Here is a 20,467-nt window from a genome sequence, read left to right as displayed (position 1 = left end):
CACCACACTGGCACAGTTCATTGAGACTTGTAGGTGACCTTCCCACCTGCTATTATCTGAGTTACTGTTCTTGCTTTAGCAAGGCAGTATACAGCTTGTGTCTGTAATACCTAGCCTCCTCCATAGTTTTTGTTGCCGACAGGTTGCAGTATCTTTTCAAAGTAGTATGTGTAGAAAAAGGGTTCTTCAGCTGGCAGGCAGCCTTAAACGCCCCTCTCTCCACAAATGTGCATATTTAGCACATGTGTAGAATAACAAAGATGGCGGCCACAGCAGATAAAGACCACAACTTCCAAAGAAGGAACCTGTCTTTAAACAGGCTTCAGCATATCTGCTCGCCACTCAAGTGCAACACAGCCCTCCAAAAAGTGGGATGAGTAGCTGACTTTCTCCTTAACTTCAAAGCTTGACGGATAAAATTGTCTGTTGCAGATCCCTGACAACCCTCTAGCTCAAGAGCTGAGAGGACAACCAAGGACTGTTTGGCAGCTACATGGCCAAGGCCCTCAGAGAGGCTTAGTCATGAAGGGCCAAACCAGCAGGCCTCAGTTCCACCCAAGCCTTTCCCACTGACAAAAGCTAGAAGGACTTGACGGGTGGGGAAGGGGCCTAGTGACTGCACTTTATTTATTTATTTATTTATTTGGCGTGCAAGGCCAGTGAAAAATTGTAGATGTGTCATTATTCATGGCTTGGGGTAATAATTATTTTTATCTATCTATCTATCTATCTATCTATCTATCTATCTATCTATCTATCTATCATCTATCCATACATACCCCACCCATCTGGCTGGGTTTACCCAGCCACTCTGGGCAGCTTCCAGCAAAATATTAAAATACTATAATTCATCACATATTGAAAGCTTTCCTAAACAGGGCTGCCTTCAGATGTCTTCTAAAATTCAGATAGTTGTTTAGGAATGTTGATTATGAACGGACTGCAGGATTTGCCCAGATCCTGAATTGAACTTTAAGATTACCCCAAACCAGAGTTACCAGTAGTCAGATGGTGCTGCAAAACCAGAATGGGAAATGTGGGAGGAGGAACCAAGAGCATTTTCTTCTTGGTGAGTCAGAGAAGAAAGGGAAGTATGAAATCATTTGACCCAATCCTTAAACCAGGGGTCAGCAACCTTTTTCATCCATGGGCCAGTCCACCATCCCTCAGACCATGTGGTGGGCTGGACTATATTTTGTAAAAAAATATGAATGCAAATAACCCAGAGATGCATTTTAAATAAAAGCACACATTCTACTCATGTAAAAACATGCTGATTCCTGGACTGTCCGCAGGCTGCATTTAGAAGGCAATTGGGCCGGATCTGGGCCTTAGTTTGCCTACTCCTGCCTTAAACCCAGTTACATCTGTGGTGGCCCCACTGCTTATGTGTTGGTTTTCAAGAAAGAGAAGAAATGTAAAAACTGAAGCGCATCCAAAATGAGGTCTCAGGATGCTGAAAAAAATAAGGATTTTATTCTTCAACAGCCTACATTGATTTTTTTTCTCACAACTGCCCACAGCCTCCTGAGAGATGTTCTTTTGTTTTTCGCTTTCTAGAAGGGAAAATAAATTCAGAGTATAAAGCCGAGCTAAAGGTGGCTTATTGTTTAAGCAGAGGTTGGATGGCCATCTGTAATGTATGATCTAGTTGAGATTCCTGCATTGCAGGAAGTTGGACTAAAAGACCCTTGGGATCCCTTCGAATGCTACAGTTCTATGATTCCAACTTAATTATTTACAAAATCATGGCTAATTCTAGGTTTCTGCTTTACTAAGGAAATAATAAGATAAGTTTGAATATAAGAATTCTAACAATAAGAAAGCATATTAATTGGTTTATCAAAATCTCTTTCTATTGCACATTATCCTAAGTATGTTCTGGTTCTCTGGATAGTAAAGCAAATTCATTTGTGTACAAAAAATTCTCTCCTTGCACAGACATTTAAACCCCAAACAGACTTAAAACTGAGATGATCATACCATTCAGATAACCCTTTGGAAAAAATAATTGCCTTGAACTACTTCTTGTAGCTGCCTTGGAATAATCCAGTAAAGATCCTGTATTCTCAGTGATTTTTATAACACCTGCTTATAGTTGCTGAACGAATCCAAAAGCAGAGGCTGTTCTTTCAGCACTACAAATATCCCCTTAATCCCTGGATTATTCCAAGTCTGCTACAGAGTCCCCTGATGTGCCCTGCATCCCAGTTCCCATTTGCTCCTTTTTTTACTTTTAGCAGCCCTTCATCCCTGTTGTCTACATTCTAGCTACTCCTTTACCCTCATGAGTTTTTGCTTCATTCCTCCTGCCTTTTACACTGAGTTCTCCCTACCCATTTTTCTTTGCCTACTTACAGGGTTATATGTTTTCTACACATTTGCTGTGCATGCATAAAATGGCATCTTTCAAATCTCTGCTTTAATTTTAGAATAGTGAGTTTTTCGCCCTTATGGTGGCACAGAAGACCTTGAATGACTGGGCTGCCTGGACCTGCCTTGGGCCTTTCAAAGGGACAGGAATAGAGCCCCCAAATGATTAAGGGGATGGAACGACTTCCCTGTGTGAGGAAAGGTTTCAGCATTTGGGACTTTTTAGTTTAGAGCGGGCACATCCAACAGGTAGATCATGATCTACCAGTAGATCACTGGATGTCTGTGGTAGATCACTGGTAGATCACTGTCTCTCCCCCCCCCCAAGAAGCTCAACAAGTTTGGCTCCCCTAAAAAAGCTCAACATTTTTGCCCTGCACCCCAAAAATGGGCCTTCCCCCTTCCTAAAAAAAAGCTCAGCAACTTTGAACTGAACCCCCCAAAAGGGGGTAGATCACTGCCAGTTTTTAACTCTGTGAGTAGATCGCAGTCTCTTGGGAGTTGGCCACCCCTGGTTTAGAGAAAAGGCAAGTCAGAAGTGACAAGATAGTCATGCAGGACATGGAGAGAATATAATATATTATATTATTATAGAGAGTGGATGGAAAAACTTCTCTTGAAAGAAAGAAAATGTTGCAAGATATATTTATGTACACTTACTAACTTTGCATAATGCAACCCCATCAATGAACTGAGGCTTCATTTGTGCAGAATTTTGATGGGCGAGAGGAACACAGAACATGCATAGTCTTGCATTTGATTTTGTCTTCAGCACCTTGGGGAGAAGATATCACTGGCAGCATTCACCCCTGGCTGCTGCTTGACCCCTGCTGTGAATTGCACCTCTGATAATCCATGGATGCCAGACTATGGTGGACTATGGACTTTTGGCCAAAAAACCCCATGTTCTGAATCAGATCCCCACTACGACTGTGGTTGTCTCACTAATAAGTGATGGCAAATGAGAGAGGATTGGACTTATTCCCCACTCTGTTGTCATTTAATTTTTGTAACTGAAAATTAAAATGGGTCTTGACCTAGTGTCTAAGTGGGCTCCCAGATAAGTGAGTAGTGCAGCCCTAATCTTCATTTGTGTCTTTTCTGCTAAGATTTTTTGGGAGGCCGAAGCAATGAGGAGAACATGTTATAGGAGAATAGAGCAAGAGGTTTTGACACTATGTAAGTCTAGCTGTTGTAATTCTAGCTATGTAATGTCATAGCTGTTGTTTTTGAAAAATTCAATATAGATTATTGTAAGGTGCTGTGCAACCATTTTCCTTTCAAAGAAAAAGAATCATAGTGTCCTAAGAGAGCCCAGGGAAGTTGTTTATTTATACAGGCCAGTGGTGTGTTATATTTAAAAGCCCTGTTATTTTTATTAATACTTTGCTGTAAGGATAAATGGTGAGTTAGTGAGCATTTGTTAAGCATCCTGTCGTGAGATGCACCTCATGGCTGCTCCGAGGAGAAGTGATTGTGGTCATTGTTCTGAGAAAGTTACCGCCCTGCTTTCTGTTCCCTGAAATTGAACATTCAGTTTCTGGAAGGCTACAGTTCACAAGGTCCTCAAGTAGCAGACCTGTAGCTTTCTCTCAGCATGTCATGTAATATTTCTCTACTAGGGTTGATTTACGGATATGATCTTGTTGAAATTTGGTTTGTACAGATCGGTGGAAAGAGACTGCTGGCAAAGCCATTAGGAGCTTTAGTGATACTTCACCCTGAAGATGATCATTCCGAAACAGAATGAAACAATATTTTAAATTTTATTGTATTTTTATCTTATTTGGCTTAATTTTGCAGGGTTTAGTGGCTTACAGTGCAATCTTAGGTTGGGTTTTATCATCACTGGGAACTAATTTAAGACCTTTCTTGTGAAAAATCACGTATAATTAACAAAGAACAATAGTCTTTAAATAAGTTTTATATCTATATATCTGTATCTATCTATATCTATCATCTATATCTCTATATCTTCCGCCCATCAGGCTGAGTTTCCCTAGCCACTCTGGGCAGCTTACAACATATAAAACAACAAAACATCAAACATTACAAAACAAGATATTTTATACAAGCAACAAACAAACCAGTACATCAATAAAAACCAATAACAATAAAAATAACAATAACAACAGTTTACAGTTATAGCCAAATTAAAGTAACCGCCGACTCCAACTAAACATTTAACCATCAACAAGCCAACAAAAATGAAACAGAAGAACCAAAATTAGAACTGTTTAAAACTTTTAAAACATTTTAGCCAGTTGCCCCAACCCAAGAGTTGTTCTAGCAATGTCCCAGTGGACTCCCAGGAAGCTTTTAGCTGCTCAAAGTGAGTCTGGGTTCCGCCCCCTAGGCCAGGTGAAAATGGGCCTTGCAGCAGGAAGCGGTCTTCCTTCCAGCACTCATGGCAGCAGCAGGTTGTGTACATAAGAACATACAAGTAGCCTGCTGGATCAGGCCAATGGCCCATCTAGTCCAGTATTTTTTTCTTACGTTGGCCGTCCAGATGCCTGTGAGAAGCCAGGGATCACAACATGAGCACAAAAGCGATCTCCCCTCCCATAGTTTCCAGCAACTGGAATTGTAAATTGTTGTAAAAGTTGTGCTTTAATTCCTGATAACTGCCTCAATTTTTGCATTTTGAAAACTTCAATGTTTCATAGTGCATGTACATTACTACTATACAATGGTACCTAAGAAAAGTTCAGTATATTGTATTGCATCACCTTTGCCTCTTCTATGGAAAAAGACAAGGATAAAAATAATATTTTGGTTCTGCTTTTCCTGCAGGAAGGATCAGAATGTTCTTTCACCTGTCAATTGCTGGAACCTCCTTTTAAACCAGGTGAAGCGGGAGAGCAGGGACCACACCACCTTAAGTGACATCTACCTGAACAACATCATCCCTCGGTTTGTTCAAGTCAGTGAGGATTCTGGGCGACTTTTCAAAAAGGTAATGCTTTTATTGCTACATGCATTATTTCATAGCTTCAGAGATGGCTTTTGGTGACATAACACAAGTGAATTTGTCCCCTTGTTGCATCTGAATTAGATTACTGTTATGTGCTGTATGTGGAGCTGCGTCTAAAGACTGGTTGGAAATTATATTTGATCCAGTATGAAGCTAACTGGCTGTTGATTTGGGCACATAGGTCAAACATGTTTTTCATTGAGTTACTAATTAGCTTCTGGGCTCAATTCAAAGTGCTGGTTTTGATCTTTTTAAAGACCCAAATGGTTTAGGACCCAAGCATTTTGAGATACTTGTCCTGGCAGAATCCTAAGTGAGCAAGGGTTACCCTAACAGCAGCTTCCTAGCATAAGAGAATCAAGATTACAATAGTGTAATTTCTTCCATTGGTGTCCTGCTGTGCTTCTCAAATGCAAGTGGCTTTCAGAGTGATCCTATTGCACCCAGTAGGCAATACTTTGAGGCCAGGACCTCTCTGTGACTATTCTACATGTTTTATAATCAGGCAGAGTGCTCCTTTTCTATAAAATGTAATCATGGCAGTAGTGAAATAGCTTTTTACAAAGCAGGGCGCTGAGCAGGGATACAGACTTCTCCAAAACTACCTCTTCCCCTTATCATTGCTTCATTTTAAAAGATAAAAAAGGGAATTAAATGGATTATCCCTTGCATTTATTAAATATGGCTAGGTATGGTGTGGCAGCCTCTAGATCAGGGTTGGCATGCATGGGATTGTGTCCAATTACCCCCCCTTTTTAAACCATCTGGAAAAGTTTAATAGTGATAACAAGCTTTTATGAAGTCACTGCCTTTGGGTATGTGCATTTCCTGATACTTCTTTATTTTTTTGGTTTAAACATGCACATCCTGCCTTTTCTAAAAAGTTGAAGCTGGCTAACCAGAAAAAAGAACTAAAATAACAATAAACAAATACAGGGGGGGAAATTACACATAGCATAATTATTCAAAAACCCTAGTAGCAGAGGATACTTAAAGGCATTGCATTGCCCTATAATCCTATTAGGAATGTTTAAGGGTATGTCTAGCACCCTTCAGGCCTATGTGTTCATTTTACATTCTGAAATGCCTGTATTTGTGTGGTGCTCCTGAAGCAGAGGTGGCAGTACCATTTGTTTCCAAGTAATGTGAAAGTAACAGCTTTATTTGACCTTCTGAAACTTTTTGCTAATTAAATTATCATTGATTAAGTACTTAGAAGGGATTATTGAGTAACAGGGACCCTTTAGTTTCCCTTAATCTTCGTAGAGGATAAGTAATGTTTCTACATTATAGTCTTGAGGACAACATGAAAAACAAATTGGCTGGCTGGCAAGCACAAAGGATTTCTTTGGGAAAGTGTTCTAATATAACACAGTCGCTTGGCTGGAAGCATTGCCCCCACCCCCTCTTGGTTAATTTCACTGTCATTTGGTGATCAGATACCCATGTGCCTTGTTGGTTAGAGCAGGGATGGAGAACTTGTGGCTCTCCAGATGTTGTTGGACCCAACTCCCATTATCCCTTGACCCCCATCCCTGGGTTAAGAGCGCTTTACCAGGACCAGGGAAACCCGGGTTCAAAACTCTACATCAATTGACTAGGTGATATTGGAGCAGTCATTATCTCTTAGCCTCACTTGAGAGAATGATGTTTGCCACCTTGAGCATCTTGGAGGATAGCTAAAATAAAAAAGTAGCAAATAAATCAAGAGTTTGGATATTTCTTTAACTTTGCCTACACAAAGACCTCTGTAGTTTTAACTGTGTAGCTGCCATTCAAAGTAAAATGGCATTCTTTGGCTACACTCCTATTAATTACAGTCAAACCTCAGTTGTTGAACGTAATGTGTTCCGGAAGCCTGTTCGGCTTCTGAAATGTTCGGCAACTGAGGCACGGCTTTCGATTGGTTGCAGGAATTTCCTGCACTCAGCAGAAGCCGCGTTGAATGTTCGGCTTCCGAAAAACATTTGAAAACCGGGACATTTAATTCTGGGTTTTCAGTGTTCAGGAGCTGAAATGTTCTGAAACTGAGGTGTTCAGGATCCGAGGTTTGACTGAAGTACATATTGTATGGAAAAATGAGTGACTCAGGCTACAATCCAGTGCATGCTTTCTTGGGATTAAGTCTTTGCTTAAATCCTCTCTAGAGTGCTACCTCAGGATGCGAACGGGATCCGTTCCAGAGCCCTGTTCGCATCCCGAACGGAACGCAAGATGCGATAGTGTGTCTGCGCGTGCGCGGGTCACATTTCGCTGCTTCTGCACATGCGCGTGACGTCATTTTGAGCGTCTGCGCATGCGCGAGTGGCGAAACCCGGAAGTAACGCACTCGGGTTGCCACGGAGCACAACTCGAATGCACTCAACCTGAAGCACATTCAACTCAGGGTATGACTGTATTGAAAAATCTGCATAGAGCTTGTGCACTTTTTTCTGGCAGTAGTGGCAACATGCTATTGAATGCTCTTTTGGTCATCATGGTGCAGAAGCTAAGGAGATGAGGTCCAGTTACTTCTGAACAGCTACTTCTGAACTGTGCTGTGAGGTTGGGTGGTGTTGGGGTTGCTTTGCAGTGGCTCATGATGCCACCAGTTTGCACCTTTGCAACCTGCCAGAGGCTTCTGTATAGGTTGCCCTGCACTGCACATTCTATGACAGCCTTCCCTAATGGGCGCTGCTCATACGTTGTTGCATTCCAACTCCCAGCAGCTCTGGCTAGCCTGGCCAGTGGTCAGGGACAATGGGAACAGTAGTTTAAAAAAAAAATCTGGAAGGTATCAAGTTGGAGAAGGCTGGTCTAGGCCCTCCCTACTAAATTAGGTCTAGTAGGGAAAATTGAATTACCCTCCCTCTCCTACTATTTTTTTTATAAAGCATGAAATGGTGGACTGGAAGGAAGCTAATAGTTACATTGCTAAGAAAAAGTACAATAATGAAGTAGCCTACTATGGGAATAGAAAATTAATATAGATAACATGATTTTAAATGGCACATAAAAAATATATATTTTGGTTTGTTTTCCACAAACAGAGCTCTGTTGTTTTGCCTCAGGTTTTGCAAAGACAGGAGCTGTTACTTGTTAGAATCTAGTATCCAGATAACAGGTCTGCCAAGTTGGTCAAATGCCAGGATAGTTTCTTCTGTTAACTCTCTTTACGCTTGCTATGTGTCACTAGCACATAATTCTTTGCACCAGTCCCTCCTGGGGAACCTTTCTCAGACTGACATGTGATATGCGGAATGGAAATAGTTTGTGACTGAACCCAGAGCCACTGGTGATTGTGCTCTTTACTGGAAAGCTCTCTCAATTTCCTGCATCCCAATCAACCTGACAAGTGTGAACTAGCACAAGACTACTGATAAAGCCCAAATATCAAAGCGCTTAAGGGGCAGATTTGTTAACCAGCAAATAGCCAGTATGTATAATTGTACTTGCTACATGCCATCTAAATGTCTGAAAGCAGCTGTTATTTAAAAAAATAACCCCTTCAGATATTATTCAAGGGAAATAAGATAGTTGATTTCCAGCTGTTTTGCAAATGGACTAGACATTAAATTGCAATTTGTTCCAACTTCATTTTGTTGTTGTTGCAAGATTGTGTACTTCAAACCCAGCACATAAACAATGTTGATATTTGTATTTTTTGTTAAACAAGAGATCCATGCTTTTGCAGCCACTGGGTGAGTGTGGCTGCAAATAAAGTATTTTAATTGTTTCCCTAGGGGCTATTTGCAGAAGTCAGCTGATCACAATTTTCAGTGTTACCGGTATCTGTGCCCTAACGCATGAATGATTTCCAAAAGTTAGCTCAGTTTGTAGAGCATGAGACAATCTCAGGGTTGTGGGTTTGAGCCAGACCTTGGGCAAAAGATTCCTGCATTGCAGGGGGTTGGACTAGATGCCCCTCATGGTCCCTTCGAACTCTATGATTCAGTGATCTAAGAGCAATCCAAGGTGAAGAAAAATATCAAGATGCATGTCGCACAAGGCGAAAATTAGCTGTCCTCTGTGGGCAAGTGGCTCTTGGGTCCCAGAAATTAGCTGGTTGCCTGTTCCGGACGGGACTGCACTCCCTCTGAAGGAGCAGCCTGGGGGTGCTGCAGGATTCAGCATTGTCCCTGGAAACCCAAGTGGCCTCAATGGCTAGGAGTGCCTTTCACTTACCAGGCTTTTGACTGTTCCTGGACTGGGACAGCTTGACCACAGTGATTCAGGCATTGGTACCTTCCAAAGCGGATTACTACAATATGGTGCTTAACTCATGCTTAATTTGGAAGCTGCAGTTCGTGTAAAATGCTGCAGCATGATTGCTGACAGGAGTGAAAGTCTGTCAGCATATTACAACTCCGCCCAGTGATCTGCACTAGTTCTAGTTTGCTACCGGGAATTGTTCAGGGTGTTACAATTGGTATATAAATCCCTTAATGCAGGGATGAGAAACTTTTTTGGGTTCATGGGCCAGATCCTTAACAGGATCGGCCTCACAGGCCAAATTCTGCAGATGGGTGCAGTTACCTACCTGTCCATAACTATTCATAGGAATGACTTTTAAATCTCTAACGTTGGTCATTTAAGGGATGGGGTGGGGTGGGGGAAGTGGTTCTTTCTGCCCTAGGGTGGGGAAGGGGAGGAGGAGAAAGAAGGCATCACGTGTGAGGAGTTCCTCCAGCAACAGTTCTGCAAAAATGCAGATCCGCTGCTGGAAGGAGTCACACACACTTAGTGATGGATTTACATATAAGCTAAACAAGCTATAGCTTAGGGCCCCACTCTCTTCGGGGCCCCAAAAAAATTTAAAGAAAAAAACCCTGGATGTACATTTCCAAAATATAAGATAAAAAACAAATAAAATAAAACCTACATACAGCAACAGTGTTTTGTGTTGTGTAGGCTCCTATTATGTAAGTAATAGCCTGCTCCCTTAAATATCACATATAAAGGGCCCCATTACCTTCAGTAGCTTAGGGTCTCATCAAAGCTAAATCTGGCACTGTGCACACTGCCTGTAAAATGGGGGGGCGGGGGTGGGGGAGCACGGCTTTGCAAGAATTCCAATCCCACCCCCACCCCGTAGGAGGACGCCTGTACCTTGGAAGTCAAACGGAATCCGTTCCGGAAGTCCGTTCGACGTCCAAAACATTCGGAAACCAAAGTGCAGCTTCTGATTGGCTGCAGGAAGCTCCTACAGCCAATCAGAAGCCGCGGAAGCCCCATCAGACGTTCGGGTTCCAAAGAACGTTCACAAACTGGAACACTCACTTTTGGGTTTGCGGCGTTGAATGCCAAAATGTCTGAGTACCAAGGCATTCGGGATCGAAGGTACAACTGTAATTTATAGGCAATGTGCACAAGAGAAGTCCCTCTAGCAGTGGATCTGCAGAAAGCAAGGGGGAGAAACATGCATTTATGATATGAGTTACTGCTTTAGTGTGACAGCATCTGCTCCCATTTACATGAAACCAGTTTACAACTCAGTACCTGTTTACATTTGACCAGGTGCTTTTGTTACACTGCTTTAACTGAAAACAGTCTACACCTGCTGAATTTTTATGTTACTTTTAATTGTATTGCTTTATCACAGATGTGCTTGCTGTGGGGACTCTTTTGGGCAGAGAGGCAGCATATAAATTTAATAAATAGCACGCTTTCATATAAAGTAATGTCCATGTGCAATTAAAGATGCATGCATAAGAAGGTATTTCCCAAATGGGGACAAAAATGACATATCCTGGAAGGGAGAAGGCTGGTCACTGTATCTAGCTTACCAGATTCGAAAAGCTCATTCTGATTCATTTGGGGATAGTTTCCAGATGCACAAAGTGCTGGAATTGAAAGTGGGTTGTGACAAATTGCAAACGGCGCGTTTCACTCGAGAGATGAGCTGCTGCATTCTGCACCCGCTGGAGCAAAGCCCCCTTTCAAGGATAGTTAGAAGAGAAGCCTGCCACTATAATCTACCCTTCTGGCTACGTAGGCCTGTGTAGCTGTGATAAGGTCTGCGTGAGGCACAGTCACAGCCTGTGGTCATTTTCTCAGAGCCTGGAAGATGCATCCTGTCACAGCTATTGTCTGTGAATCCTGACATGGCAACAGACCCCATAAAGAAGGGTCCTGCCTTTTAATGCACTTCACAGCAAAAAGCAGCTGTGACTTTTCTGTGAAATGTGTGGAAGTAGGTAGCCCAGCCCTCCAGTGAGAAATGTGCAGGCCAAAACAAATCCTCTTGTCTCTTCCTGCAAGATTCTTCTTGTTTTGAAGGGAAGGTCTTACAAGGATGGTGCAGGCATGCTGCCTGTCAGGCTCTGGCATGTTTGTCTGTAATATGATTAACTTCCAAACTTCCAGAAGCAATTTATATTTGGGGTTTTTTTTGAAGATTTTCAGATGTCTGTCGTTCTCAGCCTGGGCTGTCAAGTTCTGCTGCTGTTGCAAGAAGCCTGCAATATGGTCTGACTTAATCTAATTAAGTTTTTTCTCTTCCTATCTCACGATGAAGAGATCCTTTTCAGGGCTGTGATACGAGGAAGGGTCTCATTTGTTTGAGCAGTGGATGGAAGCCTGCCAACCACTTCAAAGGTATCTTTGCTGATAAGGGAAGTCAGGTTTGCTGCCAAAGCCAACGGTTTGAGTGGTGTCTGAGATACGAGTGTGTTGCTAACATTTCTGACCGGCTGCTAGGCGGGCTTTAGTGCCCTCCCAAGGCCTCTCCTTAAAATGCTTGCTGAGTGGCTACAAGCAGCAATATTTTGGGGGGCATTCAAGATGGAAGTGATTCTGGAACCACTTCATGCAACAAGGGAATAAGAAAATGGGGTGGATTTAAATGCCAAGGAGCAACAGGCTGAAGTCAACTAAGTCACTGTGTGAGTGGAATGACTTCTGCAACAAAACTTGCATCCACCCTCACATATCCCAAAATCTGCTCTGGCAGAAGTTCCGTTGTGTAAGTGGAAGTTGTTCTACTTACGAAATTACTTGGCTGGAGACAACCCAAAGATTTGCAGGTACAGTGGTATCTCGGGTTGCATATGCTTCAGGTTACATACGCTTCAGGTTACAGACTCCGCTAACCCAGAAATAGTACCTCGGGTTAAGAACTTTGCTTCAGGATGAGAACAGAAATCGTGCAGTGGCAGTGCGGCGGCAGTGGAAGGCCCCATTATCTAAAGTGGTCCTTCAGGTTAAGAACAGTTTCAGGTTAAGAACGGACCTCCGGAACGAATTAAGTAAGTAACCAGAGGTACCACTGTACTTTGTGTTGAAGTACCTGCACGCTGAGAGCCAGTGTGGTGTACTGGTTAAGAGCGGTGGACTTGTAATCTGGTGAACCGGGTTTGCTTCCCCATTCCTCCACATGCAGCTGCTGGGTGACCTTGGGCCAGTCATACGTCTCTGAAGTCTCTCAGCCTCACTCACATCACAGAGTGTTTGTTGTGGGGGAGGAAGGGAAAAGGAGATTGTTAGCCACTTTGAGACTCCTTAGGGTAGTGATAAAGCGGGATATCAAATCCAAACTCTTCTTCTTCTTGAAAAAACAAGTTTCTCACTATATGTGGGTTGTACATAAGCCCCTGAATGTTTAACAGAGCTGGGCCAGCCATTAGGGAGGCTGAGACCACTGCCTTAGGCACCAGGAGCCCCCCCACCAGGTAGCACTCACACTGGCGACCTACCTGCCCCACCACTTCCGTCAGCGACCGAGAAGCACCACCTCCATTTGTGCCAATTTTTGGCAAGATCATGTCACTTTTGGGTGAGATCTCACCCCAAATTGGCACCATCTTGTCAGAAATCAGCGCTGATGGCAATGGTGCTTATCCGCCAGTGGCAAATATGGATGTGCAGAGGTGTAAGGAGCAGCTAGGTGGTAGCGGCAGAGCAGGGTGGCCTTTCCCTTTTCGCATCAGGCAGTGGAACATGATTCACCACCCTTGATGTTTAGCAGTCGGAATCTGCCACTTCAGGAATTCCTGGTTTGGGAGCATCATATCCCAGTCCTATGAGAATCTATTTGTTTTTGTTTACTTCTGACTACAGAATTGGCCTTTGCTTGCAACACAGACTGGTATTGTTTTATCAAATTGGTTGTGTGAAAATATAGGGCCAATTTGGACTGTTGTAGCTCAGCTTATTAAGGCAAGATACGCACGAGCCTTGCGAACAGATCCCTTTTGTCATGGCTCATGAGCAAAGGGTGCCTCTAGTTTACCACGGTTCTGAAACTGGTTCAAGTGAAATGGGAATCTATGGTTAGAGATTTCCAGGTTTAATTGTGGCTTGCAGTAAAGGGAGGAGAAATAGCTCTTTGCATGGGTATGTGAATATCTCAGCTCAGTATTGTGCAGGGGTTGGGGGCACATGCAAAAATAAACTGGACCAGCATTATTTGGCTCTGCTAAGAACGGCACTGGTCGTACATTTCTACTATTTTGTGATTCTACAACCCCTCTGAAACCATGTCCCCACATGTGAAAGAAAATAAATAAATAAAGAAGCATAGAAGCCTTAGCATATAAGGGAGAAGGCTAGGTTACAAGCCCTTCTTGCTTCAGTTAGCTCTCTAAGGGAAGGAGGAGGGAGCGGGGGGCGGGGTTGGGTTGGGTGTTGGAGCATTCAAGCATTGGCTGCCATGTATTCAGCCCCAGGAGAGAAAGCACCATTTGCCTGAACAAGCAGGCTAACTCAAAGTTCTCTTAGGATACATGCTCTTCTTTTTAAGGGGATTCTACATAAATCTGTGGATGCTGTTCCGTTCCGTAGCAGTGACCACATTCCATGAAAATTGTGTCGTTCCAAAACTGTGGAATCTATAGCACTTTAAGAAAAACAAAAAGGCTTTGCTTTCAAATAGAAATAATAATCTGATGAGAGGGGATTGCAAGCCTTAGTCAAAATAATGCAGAGATTGGCACTTCTAGGGAAGAATACATGGTTTCTGCCTTGCCTATAACTAATTATATTACATTTCCCTGTATGAATTCTAATGAAGTTGAGGTGTGAGCCCTACACATTGGCTCACGTTTTCTGATCCTCTCCTTGCAAATCTCAGGAGGGTAGGTTGCTTTGATATTGCTTCCATTCTTCTTATTCAGGTTTCTTTTGATTTCTTGCTTTTCTCTTTGTGCAGTACATATCTTTGATTCCTCTGTATTTCGAGCTTTGAGTGTGCTCCTTTTTAACTCTCTTCTGTTTAAATTTATTATCTTCAGATAAAACAGTGTTATGAAAAGGAGCCCAGTCTTTGGATTCCTACCCCCTTCTAACTATTCTGTTTTCCTTTAAGTTTCTGTGTGCGCTCATAATTCTCTGCATGGCGACACCATCATATTTTTAGCAAGATTTCCAGATCTTCTCCTGCTGATGTTATTTACACATATGGCCTCTTTTTACGGAAGAGGCCCTTGTAATTTAGTCTCCTTCATCGCCACTCCTTGCCAATTGCGATAGAAGAGAGAGATGTCTCTGAGTCAAACCAATTTTGACATGTTTTATGAATCTCTTATGTGTGTAGCAGTTTTTGGCATGAAGCAGCAAGCTATGCGTTCGTATTTCAGCTCATTAAAGAATTTTGTGTTGCACATGAAATAGGGTTTGCCTGCTAGACAGAAATGATGTACTCCGGAGGTTAACAAATCTGTATTACCTAACCATGTAGCATTCCCCTCCCCCCCCTTTTCTGTTCTGGCTAGTTTCTGAACAGACAAATTTTCTTCTGGTTCCTTTAGCTCCTTAACTGCAGCTCAGAGTAACAAGAAGAGAAATCTGAGAACTGAAATGTTTAAACAGCCTTCTTCTTGATTCTGTGCAATTTATTTTTATGTGCAGCTGGCCTCTTTAGGCATATTATCAGCTGAGGTGAAAGGTAAATGTTGAGATAGTGCCAAGAAATACAGATCTATATTATATATATCTGTGAGGAAACTAAGCTAATCTCCTAAGTGTGCTTTTCTCTGCATCCATTTCCTTTGCTGGAGTCTTCGAGGGCAGGAGAATCTTTCTTCCCATGACATGGTTTCCTCTATAAGCTCATCCAGTGGCTTAAGTTCATTGTGAGAAGGCAACTCTGGGAGGTTTCCTTTTCTTGCTGTTGCAAGAATCTGTGAGGCTGTGACGTACTTGCTGGACGTCATTCTAAACTCCTGTCCCCTTTGCCACTAAGGAATTGTGTGCAGCTCTGGAATTGTACTTTAGAGTCCTGTTCTTCTTTCTCACTTCCACTTTCTTATTGCTGCTTGGAGAACCACTCGTTCCTCTCTCCTCCCTCTTCCTTATCTCTAAAAAATAAGTGAAGAAAAAAAGACAGAAATGGAGGCAGGCATCCTGTTCATGACAGCACGGTCAGCTGCACGTCTGCATGGAATCTGTGCATCTACTTCAGCTATTCCATGAGCTCCATTTGAAAAGACTGTTGTCTTAAATGTTGCAACGTAACAGAGAACAGTTTTTACTGCTTACCTGCTCGAGCGACTGGCAGCAAGGAAAGAGTCCGTGACTTTCTGTGGGGCAATTTTCATGGCTTGGTGTCTGTTCATGACAAGATGGATAATCAAACTTGTACATCTTCCTTTGCGTCAGCTCTGTATACTTCCAAGCCGCCACCCTCCACTTAGAACACTAAATTTCACCTTCTGCTTTCTTAGCTTTAGTTCAAAGGATGGTTGACAAGGGATGCTTTCACTCACCTTGGTGGTGGTAAGGAACTTCCTAATGACAAGGAAGTATTGTAGCTTTCATGGGCAGTTTGCTCCACTAGCCAAACGCTTGTACAAATAAGAGATTCCCCCCACAACTAATATTTAGTCTGGAATTGCTTCCCCATACTTCTTTGCTTTGATCCCCTTTGGACATCATTAACATTATTTCATAATAAAAGACTTGGAAATTTAAGGGTTTTTTTGCCATATGTAAATACATTAACCGAACTGTTTAAATCTATTTAATCAATGTTTTTTTAAGCTTCGCCTCTCTTATGGATCCTTTTACTCACATCTACTCTTGTTGTTAATTCACAAAAGTTTACCACTTTGCCAGCTCTAGCCAATGATCCAGTTCAGTCATGTTTGTGAGCAGGATATGCAGATAAACCATCTTCCCATAACTTCTGAGTTCTTGTACTAGCTTTGCTATGTAGAGCTATAGGGGATTTGGTCATGAAAGGTGCTGGTAGCTCATCCTGTTTTGTGTTGTATTTGATAAAAAGTGAAAATCTATAAAATGCAGGAGACATTTTCAAATGATCAATTAAACAGTTTTGTAATATTGGCTTGCTGAAGGGTATAATTCTCATAAAAGGTTGTATTGAGACCTTTTGCTCTATAAGAGTACAAATAAGATTGGCAGAAAAGATTCTGAACTGCATTAAACGAGTGCATAAGAAGTGAAGAGACCAGAAATTTAAGACTCTGAATTCTCTGAAACTTTAAAATTGGAAAGATCCTAGATGTCACTTAATCTGCGCCCTTCAGAAACTCAATTATAAGCATTTTTCTGTCTGACATCTGTGTTTTGAAGAACCTATGATCATGGTAACAGGCTCTGTATCTAATTGCTAATTAAGTACTGGGAGATAGTTCAATTGTTGAGCTTTTTATTAAAAAAAGAGTCATTGCTGCAATCTAAGTAAATGAAGATTCCAATGGCTAGGAGCCATATGATTGCTAGTCCAACAAGGGAGTATTGTAGTTTGGAAATGAACTGCAGGCTTGGGAGGAGGGTAATCAGATTGTCTTGGAAGCACAGTTAACTGTTTTGAAACTTGCAGTCTAGGTGCTAGGGCTATATGAGGAAGTGGTGCTAGGTGCTAGGGCTATATGAGGAAGTCATCTGTAGCCCTCTCAGCCATGTGCTAAGCCAGAACTGTGTGGTCACCCCCACTCACCCACAGTGCAGTTAAAAACAGATATATTTTAAGCATTGATCCCAGTTGTCTGAATCTACTCCTGATATCTGGGGTAGAGAAATTATTATGTGTGTGTTTTTAAATTATTTAAACATGTCTTTCACATGGTTTCCAGTGCTCCATATCAGTTTTAGGTATTATTTTATAAAGATGTTTTGCTTCTTTATAAAAGGCCAGTCACCGTACAACTCAAGGAGATCGTTAAATGATTTGCTATAGTTCAAAGTCTGGAAAGATAATTCCTGTCTGTGGTTTGGGTGAGTTGCTAGAATCAGCTCTTCTTAGTGTGGAAAATGAACTGTGCATGCTGCATTTCCATTTACCTTCCCTATATTTATTCACAGAATTGATGTTGATCACTTTAAAAGCATTTTGCTTGGTGTTTGCCAGACTTTGCAATGGATTAGATTCAGGTCATCTAAGAAATGGGCAACAGCAGCTTGAGGATGGCAGGTTGGTCATCCAGCTGCGGTGCCTGCAGCCAACCATGTCAAGAAAATATTTTCCTAGGGGTTTGAGAAAGAGCATCAGCGAAGGTAGGGTGCATGAACCTGTCGTGAGTGGCATTGAAATTGTGCAAGATGGAGTATAGGGCATTACTTCCAATACTTCACAGGCCTTTGCAGGCAGCTGGCAGAGTGGGTCATCTATTGAAGCCATATCCATGCTTCCATTTCATTTTGAAAGGCAAAGCAATATTGGTAGTTTCACAGAGAATCTGATGACTGAGACTTGACAGCATTTAAGATGACAGGAAAGGGTTATTTGGAAGCCAAATTTGTGAGCCAAAGAATTATACAGTAGTGTTGTTTTGACCTAGAATGGAGGTGAATTAGTTTGTCATAACTGAGGAGAAATGCACCTCACCGTTATACGAGATTAAAATCTAGATTGTAGTGAAATTTAGGAATGGCACTCGGTTAGTGTGAAAGAGTCCCTTTTACTTCATTGGTTAGAACAAACTGCACCTGCTTAATTGCTGTGTAGTTGCCTTTAAAAACCAAGCCTCTACAGGTAGGCCTCTATAGGTAAATGTTGCTGGCCCCCTTGCCCTCTTGCAAGTCATTGTTCTATCCTGAACATAGGATAGATAGTCTGACTCAGAAACGTAGGGAACTATTGGCCCATCTAGCTCAGTACTGTTTGCAGGTCTGACTCTGCTGAAGCCAAAGATGTGTGTGTGTGTGTGTGTGTGTGTGTGTGTGTGTGTAACAATCTAGTTGGTGGCCAGGGGCAAAAGGAAATTGAGGCAGGATCACGCAGAGGATGAGGATGTAACCATCTAGTTGTCTTGGCAGTGAGGATGTGGCGGTGAGTGACAGTCCGCTTGCCAAAGCAATGGCAGATTCTTCCCAATGCTGTGATATTTGTTGTTGTTGTTGTTGTCGTCGTCATCCATCCATCCATCTTGAGAGACAACGGAGTACACCTCAGGGGGCAAAGTCAAAGTACCGTGTTAGCACCACCAAAGTGACCTCCCCAGGACTCAAGCCTGGGCAGTGGATATGGAGGCCTAGGGCTGCCCAGACAATGAGACCCACCCCCCTCAGCTTCCCTGATGTGGTCCAAAGGAAAGAAGAGCAATACGTTAGGCACCAGCTTGGCTGCAGGAGTTTCTGGAAGGAGTCATACCAGGTGCCATCTAACCATCTTAAGGACTCCACACCTGATTTGTGTAGGGTTTGCTCCTTGAGCCTTTTCTTCCCCCAAAGATGTCCCTCAAGGCAGTGGGAGTTTATACACCCCTACTTGGACTATGTGCTGCACATTAGGTGGGAACAGGTGACACATGAAACCTTGGGGCCAAACCAAAGGGACTGGGCAACTGCCGACAAGGGATGTCAACCCCCCCCCCCCAGAGTTTGACAGAGTGCCAGGAGCCTAGCGAATAGGAGAGATTATACAGGGGTGATTGTGAAACCCTTACCTCAAATGAGGCCATAGCACACATCCAGGACCCATTGCCATGTCCCTTGCTTAGCTTTAGAAGAAAGCCTTCAGACCATACACATATGCTTGGTTTGCCATGTAAAATGCATTTTCTGCATCAATACATAACACTTTTGTGTCTAAAGTTATTCTCTAGGTGCATCTTAATGTAGCTCAGTTTAGTTATTAGAAAATACTAATAAGAGACAATTGAGGTTCTTGAATGAAAATGCATTTCAATTTTTATTTTCCATAGTGTAAGCATTCAAAATAAGTGGTGCTAGGGACCCCTAAAATCTATCTAATCCATAGATTATACTGGTAGTTGGTGGCTTGGTATTTCTGCCTTTTAAAGTCTGGATAGAGAGCGACTCAGAACTTGTAACTATATTGATTGTATGGACAAAAAAGTAGCAAAAGGACTACCTAATTTCCCTGTTGATACATGAAAAATGAACAAAATATCATTTTGACTTCAGTTTTTAGCAACAGAGTAGACCATGCTGATTTTTAAAGTAGTTATTTTGAAGCAACAAGCTATGTCTTCTCCCCAGGACTCTAACTACGTTTAGAGGGTATGTTATATTTAGGCCATAAAATGTTGACAGCGTATCTAACTTGCCTTTTTTATTAGTGCCCTAAATATTTTGAAGCTGCAGCTGTAATTTTCAGTGGAATGCGGAACAGCCGAGTAAGCATTGCCATAGATCCCAAAAATCTTGATTAAATTAGACGGAGGCTGGGTTAGGCGGGCGGGGGTGGGGTGGGGGGTGGGAACAGGACAAAGAGAGCCTTGAGTAGCCTGCTGTGGTATTCTGAGAGTTAATGTTCCAGTTAACTGTGGCAGTGACCTATGGCTCTGCACGTGATTCATGCACAGACCCAAAGGTAGCAAGCAAAAGACTGTGTGAGTGTGCCTATGTGTATGAGATAGGAGGAGGCAGTGTGTGTGTTTTCATGCACACATTTGTGGCTACTTTTGCTTTTCTAGTCCTTTTTGATGGGGGGGGTGTTACACTAAGGCAGCAAGAAAGCAAGATATTGATCTTGAGGCAAGGCAGCCATGTAATAGTTTGCCCTTCAGCCAGCGTTGCTTTCTTAATGCTAAGCATATGGACCTGTTAGGCTGAAGTTTAGGTTTTTCTGCTCTACTATGTAACTCTTTCATGACCTCCAAGCAGTGGTCATCTGCAATGCATGTACAGCTGAATTTGCCCTTGGTCATTATTAGTTCAGTTAGAAGGGTCTTTGTGTGCCAGATTCTAAGCCTCTGTGAAATCAATCATTGTACA

General features: G+C 42.4%; 1 protein-coding gene across 7 annotated transcripts in view; it reads left to right on the top strand.

Moving 5' to 3' along the window:
• SRGAP2 (SLIT-ROBO Rho GTPase activating protein 2) overlaps positions 1-20,467 on the top strand; it is a 200,819-nt gene that overhangs the window by 79,546 nt on the left and 100,806 nt on the right. For 6 of the 7 annotated variants that reach the window (XM_081865210.1, XM_081865209.1, XM_081865208.1 and 3 more), the window contains exon 4: positions 5,167-5,329. In XM_081865210.1, coding sequence (XP_081721336.1) covers positions 5,167-5,329 — 163 coding nt within the window. Of the gene's footprint in view, positions 1-5,166; positions 5,330-11,763; positions 11,924-20,467 lie in introns of those variants that run through there. The other variant, XM_081865212.1, reaches the window with a different exon arrangement.

Source organism: Podarcis erhardii (assembly GCF_964252035.2).
Source record: "Podarcis erhardii genome assembly, chromosome: 6".
Lineage (NCBI taxonomy): Eukaryota > Metazoa > Chordata > Lepidosauria > Squamata > Lacertidae > Podarcis > Podarcis erhardii.
Note: the sequence above shows the minus strand (reverse complement) of the source record. Positions and strands in the feature narration are given on the sequence as shown.